We start from the raw sequence: 14732 nt of genomic DNA on the forward strand, positions 1-14732 counted from the left end.
TGGCATGATTTTCCGCAAATGCTTTTAACGGAAAAGTTTTCCGTTAAAAGCATTTGCGGAAAAGAGCGTTTGGATTGGAATGGACGCTTTTCCGCAAAAGCACTTTTTGCGGAAAAGCGTCCGTGCCAATCTAGATGTGCTTTTGCGCAAAACAAATCTAAGCTGTCTACACTGGCCCTTTTGCGCAAAAGCTTTTGTGCAAAAGGACTTTTGTCCGAACGGGAGCAGCATAGTATTTCCGCAAGAAGCACTGATTTCTTACATGAGATCGTCAGTGTTCTTGTGGAAATTCAAGCGGCCAGTGTAGACAGCTGGCAAGTTTTTATACAAAAGCAGCTGCTTTTATGGAAAAACTTGCCAGTCTAGACGCAGCCTGTCAGTGTAAGTTCCTTCCATTGAGCTCACGAAAAGTGCCTCAAGGATTTATTGACTTGATAGTAGACATGTATGCAAAGTTCAAGTCTCAGGGTATGTCTACACTACAAAGTTAATTCGAACTAACAGATGTTAGTTCGAATTAACTTTGATAGGCGCTACACATGCGAACCGCTAGTTCGAACTTAATTCGAACTAGCGGAGCGCTTAATTCGAACTAGGTAAACCTCATTCCACAAGGACTAACGCCCAGTTTGAATTAACTAGTTCGAATTAAGGGCTGTGTAGCCACTTAATTCAAAGTAGTAGGAGGCTAACCCTCCCCAGCTTTCCCTGGTGGCCACTCTGGGCACCACCAGGGAAACTCTTCTGCCCCCCTCCCGGCACCGGAGCCCTTAAAGGGGCACGGGCTGGCTACGGTGCCCGTGCCAGGTGCAAACCTGCCAGCACCCAGCCAGCAGACTCTGCACCTGGCACGGCTCGAGCCAGCCACCCGCTGCCACCCAGCCCTCCGCCTCTTCTCGGGACCAGGCTGGTGGCTCCCGGGAGCCTGCCCAGGTCCGCAAGAGGCGGGCGCCCGCCTGGTCTAGTGCAGACATCGTGGACCTCATCCACGACCTCCGCACTAGGCACAGGAAAGTGGCCGTCTAGGGCAGGATAGCTGCCAGCCTGGCCACCCAGGAGCAGGTGTGCATGAAAATCAAGGTGGTCCACTGAGACCCCTGACCCTGAGCCGTGAGCTTAGAATGGCCGTACTGGGTCAGACCAAAGGTCCATCTAGCCCAGTAGCCTGTCTGTCAACAGCGGCCAACACTAGGTACCCTGGAGGGGATGGACTGAAGACAATGACCAAGCCATTTGTCTCGTGCCATCCATCTCCAGCCTTCCACCAACAGAGGCCAGGGACACCATTTCTACCCCCTGGCTAATACCACTCCATGGACCCAACCTCCATGACTTTATCTCACTTCTCTTTAAACTCTGTTCTAGTTCTAGCCTTCACAGCCTCCTGCAGCAAGGAGTTCCACAGTTTGACTACTTGCTTTGTGAAGAAGAACTTTCTGTTGTTAGTTTGAAGCCTGCTACCCATTCATTTCATTTGGTGTCCTTTAGTCCTTATATTATGGGAACTAATGAAGAACTTTTCTTTATGCACCCTCTCCACACCTCTCATGCTTTTATAGACCTCTATCATATCCCCCCTCAGTCTCCTCTTTTCTAAGCTGAAAAGTCCCAGTCTCTTTAGCCTCTCTTCATATGGGACCTGTTCCAAACCCCTGATCATTTTAGTTGCCCTCCCCTCTCCCACTCTCTGTCTTCCCCTCTCCCACCTCCTTTTCCCAGTCTCCCCGAGTTTTGTTCAATAAAGAGAGTTTCTATTTTTGAACACGTGTCCTTTATTTTGTACATCAGGAAGGGGGGTTAGGGAGGGGTAAGTGGAAGGAGGTGAGGGAGGAATGGGGTATGAGCCCCCGATGGAGAGGACTGGGCTGGCTCTGCGGGCTCCTCGGGGTGGGAGCTCTCCTGAAGCCTCTTGATTGACCCCCCCCCCTCCGGATGGCAGCCTGCGGCAAGTGCAGCCGGGCTGATTGCCGAGTGCTGTGATGTGCCGAGTGTGGGCACTCAGGGCACTCCAAGCCAGGACTGCTTTGCAAGCGGGGAACCTCTGAGAACTGTCTGTCCAGGGTGGGGGTTGGGTCCCTTTAAGCACAGCCCTCGGCTAGCCTGAGACAGCAGCTCCACGCTCTAAGTCCTACTCTGATGCCCTGCCGGCACTGCTTCCAGCCATCCTTAACCCCAGTTCAGGGTCCACTCAGTGTGGACATGCTAGTTCGAATTAGCAAAATGCTAATTCGAACTAGTTTTTTAGTCTGGATCCATTAGTTCGAATTAGCTTAGTTCGAATTAACTAAGTTAGGTCGAATTAGTGCTGTAGTGTAGACATACCCTTAGTGCTACAGATAGTTGTGCTTTCTAGTGTGGATCTAATCATTACAGCCAGTACAGGAAGCAACTAACTCTGCAGCATCAGAAATGCAGAAACCTAGATTCATAATATATTTCAACAAAAGGAATCTAGTTTCAACATAGTCATCTACACAAGATGAGAGATGCCTTTGACAGAGGAAAGATTCTAGAAGATAAGTTTGGCTGGCTAGTCACAGTGGAACACGGGCAAAGAAAGCCTGTATTGTAGCCTGTCTGAAGCTACAAAGAACAGTGGCAACCTTGGCAAAATTCCATATGCAATAACTACAGAGATTCTTTATAAAGAACTGGTACCAGTCTCTTAACAACATGAATAATAAGCTGGTAATGCAAGGAGAAAATAGTTAAAAGAACATTATTGGATATTCCTCTGAGAGAAACACTGAAAATGGAGGCCAACCTTCAAAGAGAGCAACCTGTACTTAGTCTATAACAACACAGTGAAGCTAATGCCCAAATCAGAAGATTCTGAATATCCTGGAACTAAGAACAGAGGAACGTGCTATCCTAACTTTTCTGAATCGACTCAGACACCATCATAGGTTAGTAACAACATGATACCAAACAGCGATTGCATTAATGAAAAAGTCTGAAAGATACTCAAAGCTCTGGATCACATCAGGAATCATTAGTCTTAGCAGAGGGGGTGGAACTTCCCTTCAGAATCATATAGGAAATGCAAGTAGAGGAATTGACCGTAAAAAAGCACCCGGGTTAGCAAGCAACCTCATCAACTGTCACAGTAGTGATTTAATCATCAATCATATTTCTCATTGATACAGTCAACCTCAAGACTTGTTTCCAAGGTCAAGACAAAGATTAAAAAAAAGTTCTAGAAATTAGTATCGTACCTCTAATTTATATATGAAGTACCTATCCAGTGCTCTGTGTTATGGACAAAAAATTAAATATTTCAATAGATCAAGAGGACCACAAACAGACATCAGTCCTTACAGCAGGTCACTCCCTAAACTTGTTATTCTTATCTCCTGTCAACTTCTACTCAACTTCATACACCATTTTCTGTCCCAAATCCCAGCCCCTCAAATAGTCTGCAGGTCAGTCCCCAATCATCCCTTCCTCTCCCAAAGAAATGAATGAGGAGAAAAGATATGCCATGGAGGCCACCAAATGCAGGCTTAAACAAATGTTGTTATTAATTCTATTACAATATATTCATTGTCTCCGGCTACTCTGCTAAGCAGGCCTATACAGAGGATAAAGACAGAAGGAGTATCTATCATCTTCATGGCTGCAAACTGAATGAGAAGACCCTGTTTCAAAAACTTAGTGATGGTATCAGTGGGACCACCATTCAGATCCTCACTGCTGTCTCCTCCTAAGGAAAGAAATATGTTGGGGAAAAAATTGTCATACCAAATTATATCCAGGTTATTGTTGTGAAGGGAACTTATCGTATCTAGAGCATGCTCTAGGATTTGGCTACAGTTCATTTATTGGCATTGAGTCTTTTCCTGCTGATCAAGACTGTTCTTGCAGAAGGGAAAGGTTCCAGCCACAAGGAGGCAGTAGGACACTACACTTCTAAAAACAGCAGTGTAGATGGGGAGGTATACCTTAGTTGATCCACGCAAAATATGTATTCGTGCATACTAGGGATGTAAAGTTTTGTTTAAAAATGTAACTGTGTATTTTACTGCTAAAAATCATAGTGGTTACAGGGTTACACACGCTGTAGGCTCTGCAATATAAAGCTTAAATAAGCTTTATACTGTAGAGCCTGCAGTGAAGCCTCCCTGGTAGTGTTCCCTGTAAGCTGAGTGCTTAGGTAGCCACCTAGGAGAGATTCAAATGCCACCCAGTAAGCAGAGCAGCCACAGCTGCCCAGAGCCAGAAACATGTGTTTCTACTGGTGGTGCACATATGCACATGGCTTGGTGCATGTAACAAAATTTATTCTGCATACGTATTAAAAACTGTAGAGAGGACAGTGCTCCCCAGGAGCGCCGCCATCAGGGGCTGCTGCCAGCTCTCCTCCCAGGGAGGAGGCTTTATTGTGGGCTCTGCAGCCAGCTCCTCGGGAGCGGAGCTGGAAGCCCCTGCTGGTTCTGCTCCCTGGGAACCAGTGTGTGACCTGTAGCAGGGTGGGGGGCGGAACGGGGACAGCTAGGCCCAGCATGGACAGTGGCTGCTCTGGGGGTCCCTGAGGAGTGGGGGAGCCAGCAGGGAGCTGCTTCAGTCGCTACTAGTTAACCTGAACCTGATGGGTGAGGCTTACTGGTTAACTGGTCAACTTTTTACATCCTTAATGCATAGCCCTGTCCATCAGGCATGCTCTCCAGAGCCATGTGTCACTAGCTCCACTGCTGTTATATCTGTGCTGGGGTGACTATGCTTGTGTTCTGATCTTAGACTTCTTAATAAGTGGTCAGAGATGCTGAGTACCTGCAGCTTCTTTTCTAGTCAGTAGGAGTTGCGTGAATTCATCCTCTTTGAAAATCAGGGCACTTGTGTGTGTGTGTGTGTGTGTGTGTGTGTGTGTGTATATATATATATATAGGATTTTGTGCCTGGAGTGAGACATCTTAAATTTTAAAATTTTGGCCTTAAAATATCTGATCGAGTTTGCACACCCAGAAATAGGTGACATAAATTTCACATAGCTCAGGGTTCTCTGAGGCTTAATTTTGTTTTATTAAGTGTTTTGTGATTTTTCATATGGAAGCAGCTATGTCCATGGAAAATAATAGTAATTAACAGGTGTATGTGTGTGAGACTAGACCTGTTGGAGTTTGGGTATCAAAAATCTTTTGTGGAGAAGTTACTGTGCTGTAACTTTCTTGCTTTGGGGTGTGAAAAAATACACCCCTGAGCACAGCAAGGGTGAATAGGTTCCCAGCACTGGGAGCCGCGCACCCAACTCTGTTAGCTACTCCCCTCATTGAGGTGATTTATCTAGGGTGCTGGGAGAGTTGTCACGCAGCACTCATACCATGACCACACTGCTGCGTTACAGTGCTGTTGCAGAAGTCTTTTAAACTTGAATGTGTAATCAAAGCCTTAGAGTACCCTATATCAGCTTTTAATGCTACACAAGTATGCCTGCAATCGACTGGTCAATATTTCAGCTAGGGATGTGAAAGTGTAACCATGTATACGGTTACATGCAGGCTCTCAGTTTGTGTGGGGAGCCGACATATAAACCAGCTTCTGGGGAACCTCTGCCCCCTATCCCCAAATGTAACTATGTAATCACTGAAATCTTCTGCTTTTTCAGGTTTACTTGATTAAACACATTTTAACATCCCTAATTTCAACCTCCCCTTATTTGCAACCTACTAGTATTAACTGAGTACAGAGGATTATAAATAGTCATATTAATATGAATGTGAATCATGATCCTATTAGTATGTCATATGGCATACTGTAGTATGAAATATAGAATTTAAAAAGAAAATGTTTCAGTTATAGTGTGAAGTGTTTCAGATAATAATTGCACATTACCAAATTAAAAAATAGGTAGTAGTGTAATAGGGAAAATTTCTCTCTCAGGCTTCTGCTAGAAAATCACATGAGCTTTAGACTATGCTTTTCTCTTACTGTTTTTATTTAATTACATTAATGTTTGAAACTACATTATAGCTTATGAACAGTGAGATTTTTTCACACCATGTTTTATTGTATCAGTGTATGTTAACATTCTACTGCAGTAATATTATTGGATGTAATTTCAAACATGGATATAGTATGATTTAGTAAATAAAAATGCATATTTCAAAACCTACAATAGATGCATCTACTCAAAAGATAAAAAAGCATCTGAGGAGCTACCAAGCCAATAAAACATGCTTTACAAAGAAATATAGACACTTTTATGTACCAATTTTGACATCGGAATGTTTCTGAACATAAATCAGTTAAATAGTGCATATTTGACATAAAACATATAGTAACTATCTGAAAGACCCAGATGCTTTTCCTCAAAAAAAATCCTGGCTATATGACCCTTTTATAAAATGATTCTTATTTACCTCATTGACTAACACATTAAAAAACAGTTTTTTTTTCAGGTTGTCTCACTACCTCTTAAAGATATTCAAGATACTGTAAATATACAAATGGGGCTTTGTTTAGATAAAATTGAGGGTAGATTCCATGATGCCAATGTCTTGAAATTCAAAGTCACATCTGACATTTCATTCTATACCTTAGCCATTAAGTCTTATTGTTCATTGTTTTTTCATGACACTGTGAGGTGAAAGGAGAAGGGAGTTTATCAGAAGAAAGTTGACAACTGAAATATGCTCCTTTATCTACTAGACCTTACAAGACCGTTTACATTTTTATAAGACAAGTAGAATTGATTGTGATATAACTATAACATGTAACAGGGTTGGAATAACCAATTTATTCTCTATCATTAGGGATGACCATACATAACATGACTTATGGCTATACCACTAGTTATATATGTAGTCATCCCTAGCTCAGGTACTTTTATGTTGCATATTTTCTATTTACCATATTTTTATTTAAAATTTCTATGTGGAGGAACTGAACATGTCAGGGAATTGGTAACATATTTAAAAGCTTTGTCAGCTAGGTCATAGTTTGAATCCGGTCCATTCTAGCAATTTCACCCCCACTTACATATAGAGTCCGGTAGACTGGTAACAACCATCCTTTGACAATAAATAGAAATTATGGTGCATAGGCCAAAGACTGAATTATCAGGAAGACTGAATGATTTCCTCCAAATCAGGGTTCAAGCACGTTGTTAAGACAGTGTGGGCAAACCTTGCTCTGTCACTGCACATACAGTACAAAGTCTACATAAAATGGCATTTATATTTCCTGTGTTATCAATTTGGCAACTTACAAAAGCCTTAAATAGATTTCAAAATAAGTAAGGCTATCTGTTATAGTATCCACAGTCTGTCTTTCTCATGGATATTTTATTTCTCAAAATCTATAACTGTAGTTGTATTCTGTGTAGCAACATCTCACAATACCATTCCAAAGGTTTGATTCCTAAACGTAATGTGGAGGGAATCTCCTATTGTACATTCTCTCTCTGATTAAGATCCATTGGGATAGCACATATCTAAAGGCATCCAATATTGAAAGAAAATCAAAACGTGCTCAATTTTATTTTGCACAATTTTTAATGTGATGCAATATGAATATAAATGTATATTAGCCTGACTGACAGTCTTCGTAAATAATAATGTAAGCAGTATTTAAAAAAAAAGTTTATGGACATCAATGATAAGGCTCCCTCTACTGGGGTGTATTACTAATAAAGAAGTTTCTGTGCAGAAAACTCACCCTGTTGATGTATGTACACAATTTAATAATAATGGAGCTAGATTTTAATGCCGTTCTCTGGTTTTCTTTGCAAGGCACATTCATTAACAATATCTAAATTAGTGCCAATGACGTTACTCTGCTCCACAAAGCAGTGGCATATAGCAAAGGGGTATTACAGGAAACATTCTGTTCCTTATAACAATAAATAGTATGGATGTGTTTTTAAATGCTATCTCACCATCATATTTAGAATGAATTGTTTTACTGAGGTTCTTTGTGTAGATTTTCAGGTATAGACTGGCTGATAGAAGTTCAATTGTATGTCAAGTGACTATTAAACATCAGTGCTCATGGGGGGCTTATGACTTCCTTCCCCTCTTCACATACAATTGTGCTAAATCTGTTAATGTTGCAAAGAAAACTAAGTTCATCAGGTAAAGTGGTGAAGGCCCGAGTGAATATATGGCTTTTACTTCATATGAGACATTGCAGTCCTGTTCTTAAAAACTGCCAGGCAGATTGGGAATCACGGTCACGGTTAATAGCAGCGAATTGCCAGCTCTTGATGGGTGGGTAGTCACTCCTTTCAGTGGTTGCCCCCTGGGGGAGAAGGTAGAAAAACAGAGGGAGGGAATTAGAGTGACTTTGCACAGTCGAGCAAGTTCATGCCGCTGGATCAGTAGCAAGCATTGGCAGGGCTCCACTCTGGGGAGGCTCTCAACAACATCACAGTCTCATTTTTACCAATTGGTGTTGCTATAGCCAGTGGTGCACAGGGGGAGAGCAAAGAAAACGGGAGGAGGTTGTGGGGGAATGGGAAAGCAGGAGTCTGGACTAATTTGAACAAAACAAAAAAGTACTTTTAAGTTAGCGTTTAACCCATAACCATTCGCCTGGTACTTCTAATTGTACTAAACTATACTACTAGAAGTTCACTGTGTGATTAAAGAGTTGGCTCACAAACTCTCTGCATAACCTTAATTTTTTCAAGGTTCTTTGAGTGTAGAATGGCTTATAATAATGATTTTGACTAATACGATTTTTGACATGCAACTTTAATGTTTAACCTTAGTACAACTCCAGAGCATTTCATGTGTATTCAGCTGTAAAGAGTGATGATTTAAAGGGATAATATAAGAAAAAGGTCGTTCTAGAATGAACCTCTAACAAATTGCATAAAGGAAGCTTATTATTCCATGAGTAGAGGGATATGCAGCTTTTCTGATCATTTTTCTGCTTGGTTCAAAAATTGTTGAGACATGATTGGGGAAAGAAACACAAAAAATGAAAACTGCAAGCAGTGAACATTCTTTTGATGGTTATGATTTTGTTGCCACTAAAAATACTCTACAGTAATATAGTTATTCGTCTTTTTTCTTGTTTTGGGTGAAGAATTCGCTCCAATAAGAAAATGCTGTTATTGGTCGGAGGCTTGCCTCCTGGACCTGACCGGCTACCAAGCAATTTGGTTCAGTATTATGATGATGAAAAGAAGACATGGAAAATACTGACAAGTAAGTGGTTTATTTTTTGTAGAGTTGTCTTGATGAATCTAAAAACATGGTTAATTAAATTAGACATTTTATTGATTTGTTTCCCTTCAGAGATTTGTTTATGTATCACAAGAGGTTTCACAATGGAGCAATAAATTGAGATTGCAGAAGCTGGTAATTTTGTAATAGAAAAGGCCTAAATTAAGATTGGCTTAAAATCATTCCAGTATGTTTTTAAAATAAACTTGCAAAGTTTTCATATCACAATACATATCATCTGAATTGTTAAAAAATAATTTGATGTTGGAGGAATTCATATCTCTGGCTAACACTTTTAGAACACACTTCCTATTCTGTTTTTCACTTTGGTTTCCCTCTTCAGTCTTTATGTCTTTTGGTCATTGAAGGCAGTTTTCCCCATTCTCCTCTATATATATATCCGTTGCCCCCAGCGTGTTAGCATGTATCAGCTACAGTAAATAATGCTTAGAGGTTTTATGTACTGATTTTTTCAACACATTCCTGTCTTAAGGTGTGATTGTGTTTTACAGTGAATGTTTTGCCTTGAGCATTGAGATTTGGGACTTACTGTTATATTGGTTACAATTCCCAAACTAACTTGGTCATGGAATCTAATCAGTTTCTTGAATGCAGTAGGCTGTGTGTATTAGCCCCCTTGTGGTTAGACTGGCTTTAGGGATCAATACAACTAAATTTTAACCAAAGCTGCATAGATGAAATAATAAATGAACATTTTAAGCCATAAATGAAAACCATACTTCTTAAATTGGCCAGCTAGTAAACCTTGGATTTCCTAACAGATTTCCAGTTTTTCCTAGTGAAACATCTTTCACAAAATTAAATATTTTTATAAAAACCTTTTAATAGGATGAAGCCAAAATAGTATTTGGTTCATAAGACAAAGCAAAAGTAAAGATAGATGAGATGCAGTGCTTGAAATAATGCTTCTTCAAACTGGTTTACACAGTGAAACTAAACTGGCATCATCTACAAACTACAACAAGAAGACTCCCTAGATACCAATACTGTGAATTAATAGTAGATGGTGTTGTGTAAGAATAGCAATATTAAGGAGAAGATATGAACTATAGTCTAGAAAAGTCTACATTTATCACTTTGTTCTGGTAGACATGTCACTAACGACTTTTCAGACATCAAAACTATGATGATATTGCCTCTTATTGTGACAGATTACTTTTCAGAAAAATGTGTAGGATAATAAGTCAGTTCAAAAACAGTGTGTTTTGTAAGACATAAGTAATCTATTTTTCTGATGTTGTTTTGTGAAAGGCAGTACCTCATAGTGAGGCATAAGTGAACTAGAGCGCTATGTAGAGTAGGAGATTCCTGACTCAAGTTCTTGTCCTGCAGCTGAATAAAGGATATTATTTCATTGCATACTCACTGTCTAGAATAGCTGGTCAGTGTCCTGAATCTACTTATGCTTGCAAATATAATTTTGTAGGAATGAAATTTGACAGCTGATTATTTAAATGGATACTATCCATTAGTTTGGGGAAATACTGAACCATACTTAATGTTATATGTATGTTCTGATAAAGAACATTGTTCAGATTCTAAATCGGGGTGGGGAACCTCAGGCCCAGGGGCTGGCTGAGGCTCACAGCTTGCCTGGATCTGGCCCCCAGGCACCATTGGAGAGTCCGTGCTGACACTTCAGCACTCCAACCCCCCTGCTGCCCCACCACAGGGCTCGAATACATGAAAGCTACTAGGCTGGGCCCCAATGTCTTTCTCCTTCTCAGTCAGGGGCTACATCAGTGAGGTTTGGGTTTTTTTTGTTTTTGGCTGTTGTTGTTGCTTCTCACTTGTGTGTGGCCACTGACTGATTTTTCTGTGGACCAGTGGCCCCAAAAAGGGTTCCCCGACCCTGTTCTAAATTAATTGGCTCCAATCCATACATATTGTAATTTAAATGACTGAATTAGAATTATATCATGGATGAATGTGGACTAGTGTCTGTTTTTTTAAAAAGGTATCAGTCTGAACTTCAAGAAGTTTTTAAAGAGTATTTTTGTGCAGCTTACCAAAATAAAGCATATTCTTCCCATTGCCCTTTAGCAAGCAGTTATCTGAAGGCTTGTCTACACATAGCAGCAGTGTGAACTGGTGTGATGCACAATACATGGTCTATGTAGACCCTCGTTGTGTGAATTCAAAGTTTCCTAGTGCAGTGTTTCTCAACCCTTTTTTATAAAGTACCCCTTTTTCAGAAAAAAAAGTACCCCCAGTACCTACAGTTTTCAGACACACAATTTTTTTTCTACCATTGCAACACATTTGTTTAAACGACTTAATCGGGCAAGCAATTAAATAAAAGTACAAAAATTAAAAAGTGCTATAAAACTTAAAACAAAAATTCAATTTTCTCCAAATTTCAGTTGTGTTGATGTATTCCCCAGACTTCTCTCGAGTACCCCTGAGGGTATTCATACCACTGGTTGAGAAACACTGCCCTTGTGCATACTACTATAGTACTTTCTGAAACCAAGTTTGAGTGACAGTGACCAGACTGTGAAACAAAACTGGAGTTACACAGAGAGATTTGATTAGCAGTACAGAGTGATCAGATTAGCAGAGTGATTGGATTAGTTACTAATGAGTTGTAAATCAGCTGTTGGATCCCCTCCTGAATTGATAGCTCAAGCATCAGCCCCACTCACCTCTAAGCAAGCAGTCTACCTTGAGCTTTAAAGCACTTCTTAAGTTGAGGCAGAGATTTGTGTGTGTGGATGGGTGTTAAATTAGGGGTTACACTCAAGTTATAACTCAAGCTAGCCAATCTGTGAAGACACACCTTATGTAATAGTGGGAAACAGAAAAATGTCAATATTTGCATAATGGAAAAGGTCAAATGTGACAGGGACAGCTTAGAACATATTAGAGATAGCCTTTAAATAATTAAAGGCAACAATTTAAAACTTTTTTAAAAAGTTGATAGCTCTTAAGCTGTTTAAAGTTCAATAAACCGCCACCATTCCCTAATTTACCATGAAGCAATGCAGGAACCCAGAGAAATGTGAGTAGAATTTTCTTCCCAATTTCTCCTTAAAACATACATTAACACTAAAGAACAGTGGTATGTTACCTTGAAGAGCAGGCAAGGAATATCATAAGTGAAAGGATTTGGGGAGAACCAGCAAGGAATCACAGCACAACACCTTGATATTGCATTGTAGTCATGGTGCTTCATCAACATGTGTTGTGGTGTTTAGTTATCACAAGACAGTGTAAAAATGACTTATTTGTGTTGTAGCAATAACATGAAATAAATATTACAGTGCAAGTCCAGTACATTGTGCCATCTTTACTTTCTGATGCAATAACTCTTTTATTCTTACCCCCCACAATCTTGGTTCTTAGACATGAAATATTTATCTGGCTATCTCCCACCCAGTCCTAGTGCAGAGTGTCTGAAAAGAAGAATAGTTTTCTTATTTTTTATCCCAATTTCTGATGGTTAGGGAAGGAGGAAATCATCCTCCTCTGTTTCTGTGTTACCAGCAAGAGCAATTCAGACAATCTTGCCCATCCCAGAGGCACAATGCACCTCCAAGTCATCAATGGAGGTGAAAAATTGACTGCTCACTCTCCAGTGAACCAGTGGAGCTGGATTGTGCTTCACTTTATGGTTCACTGTAAATATTAAGAAATGCCACCAACTTCTATCAAGACACTTTGGATTTAGACTGGTATAAATGTGCACAGAATTTGGCACCTGGTTTGTCCATATTACTTATCCCCTTCTCTCCTTTGACTTCTACAAGTAGTGTGTCATAGGAGCATGGGGCAGATGAGGTGGGAAGAGAAGATTGAAAATGAAATCCTGGGTCTTTGAACTGGAAAACTGCATCAGATGACTCAGGAAGGAGACTCAGATATTCTTGGACTGGACATGTTAACCTGTTAGAGGGAGATGGTTACCCTCACATCTCAGGAGGCTGAGTGGCTTTTGCATCAGTCCATTTGCTCAGTGCTCCATGAGGCGCCTTATGTGAGATACCAACAGAGCAAGAATATAATGCATTGCAAACCACAGATTCCACAAAAGCCATGATACTCAGGGATATGAAAAGAGTTGCAGGTTGAGCACTACAGCTGTTGAATATAAGAGCTTTGCAAAATAAAAATTTTGCTTTGTTCACGCTAGATGACTAGATCTGTTGGCAAAGGATACTGCATTCTTCTCTCTTCTTGGCTTCGCAAAGCAACTAATGCATCAGGACTAATGGGAGTAATTCTGAAGGTATCAGAAAAATAACTCACCTTTGTCAGAAGACCAGAGGAGGAGGGGAAACATGCACCCATTTCCAATTTTAATGTCATCGTCTGTAAGCGAGAATGTTATGCCTCAAGGGCTCATTAGATTTTTTACAGTCCAGTATTACTGTGTATTTTCCCTGCTAGTGTTCCTCAAAGAGTGACTGTTTTGAGGCGGGGAACAAAGGACAGAGAAGTTAAGTGTGGTGTTTTAAAAGAATACATTGGCATCTAATTTTACCTTCAGTGGTCTCAATTCTAATTTGAGATACATGGATGCACATTGCTATATATCTTGAAATATCCGTTATTGCACATTCATGTCCAAGCAGAGTAGAAGATTTTACAAGCTACATGGTGATGTGTAGTGAACAGAATTCATACAGTAACCATTCTTGGCTGAGTCACCCAGATTCTCACATGCGCGTGCACACACACACACCTGCTTTAAAGTCATTGGTTGTAATCTGTGTCATATAGCAGAAATATGTTACTATTGCTATCAGTGGCACTAGTTAATCTTGAACTGACAGGTGTTTAGTGGCCCTAATTAGCAGCAGAAGCAGTGTCCTGTTGCTGGGTGTTGTGTCACTTAATACCCTCTCAGTTCTCCTTTAAACTGAGCAAACTACTTGGTGGACACTGATTCTTTCAATGCAACAGCACTGTGCCCCACAAGTCAAGATCAACTGCTGCTGCTTATATTTTAATTATCAATCACAATCCTACTAAGAGGCCTCTTGTTTAAGCCTAACACCTTACTTTTTCTTTGTAACTAACATTTAAGATGGATTGAATTTTAAAAGATACCCTTTGTTTCATTTGTTAAAATGAAACTATAATAATTGTAAGTTTCAAAAGCCAGAACCTATAAAGATTTTTTTGTGTTCAGACTTGCATAGCACTTCCAAAAAACCCTACTGCTAAGGCAATGATGTATTACTTTCACTTTCATTATATGTTTTTAATCAGAGCGTGACTTCACACTAGACAAAGCGATGCTTTATGCATGGTCTCACTTGTTTTTGCTAAAATCTTTTGACATGATTAATTTTACTTTAATGCTTTTGTCTTGTTGTAATGTTGAGGATGATGAGTGTAAACCAGGGCAAAATACATGTTTTTCTATCGTAATACCTCTTAGCATTTAAAAAATAACTTAGATGAAAGAAAAAAAAGATCACAAGAATATGGTCCAACTGAAATTGAATGTCCTGTGATGTGAACATAGACTAGAAGAAATAAAAAGGATGCAGTCATTGTTATTATGTTTACTTTTGCTGTTTTTTGAATGGAAATATA

The 14732-nt window shown here is 40.0% G+C and overlaps 1 protein-coding gene across 2 annotated transcripts in view; it reads left to right on the plus strand.

Moving 5' to 3' along the window:
* Window positions 1-14732, plus strand: part of KLHL14 (kelch like family member 14) — a 94780-nt gene that overhangs the window by 10630 nt on the left and 69418 nt on the right. For both annotated transcript variants that reach the window (XM_006113619.4, XM_075920759.1), the window contains exon 3: window positions 9028-9149. In XM_006113619.4, the coding sequence (XP_006113681.2) occupies window positions 9028-9149 (122 nt within the window). The remainder of the gene's footprint in view (window positions 1-9027; window positions 9150-14732) is intronic.

The sequence above is a fragment of the Pelodiscus sinensis genome, chromosome 2 (assembly GCF_049634645.1).
Source record: "Pelodiscus sinensis isolate JC-2024 chromosome 2, ASM4963464v1, whole genome shotgun sequence".
Taxonomy (NCBI): domain Eukaryota; kingdom Metazoa; phylum Chordata; order Testudines; family Trionychidae; genus Pelodiscus; species Pelodiscus sinensis.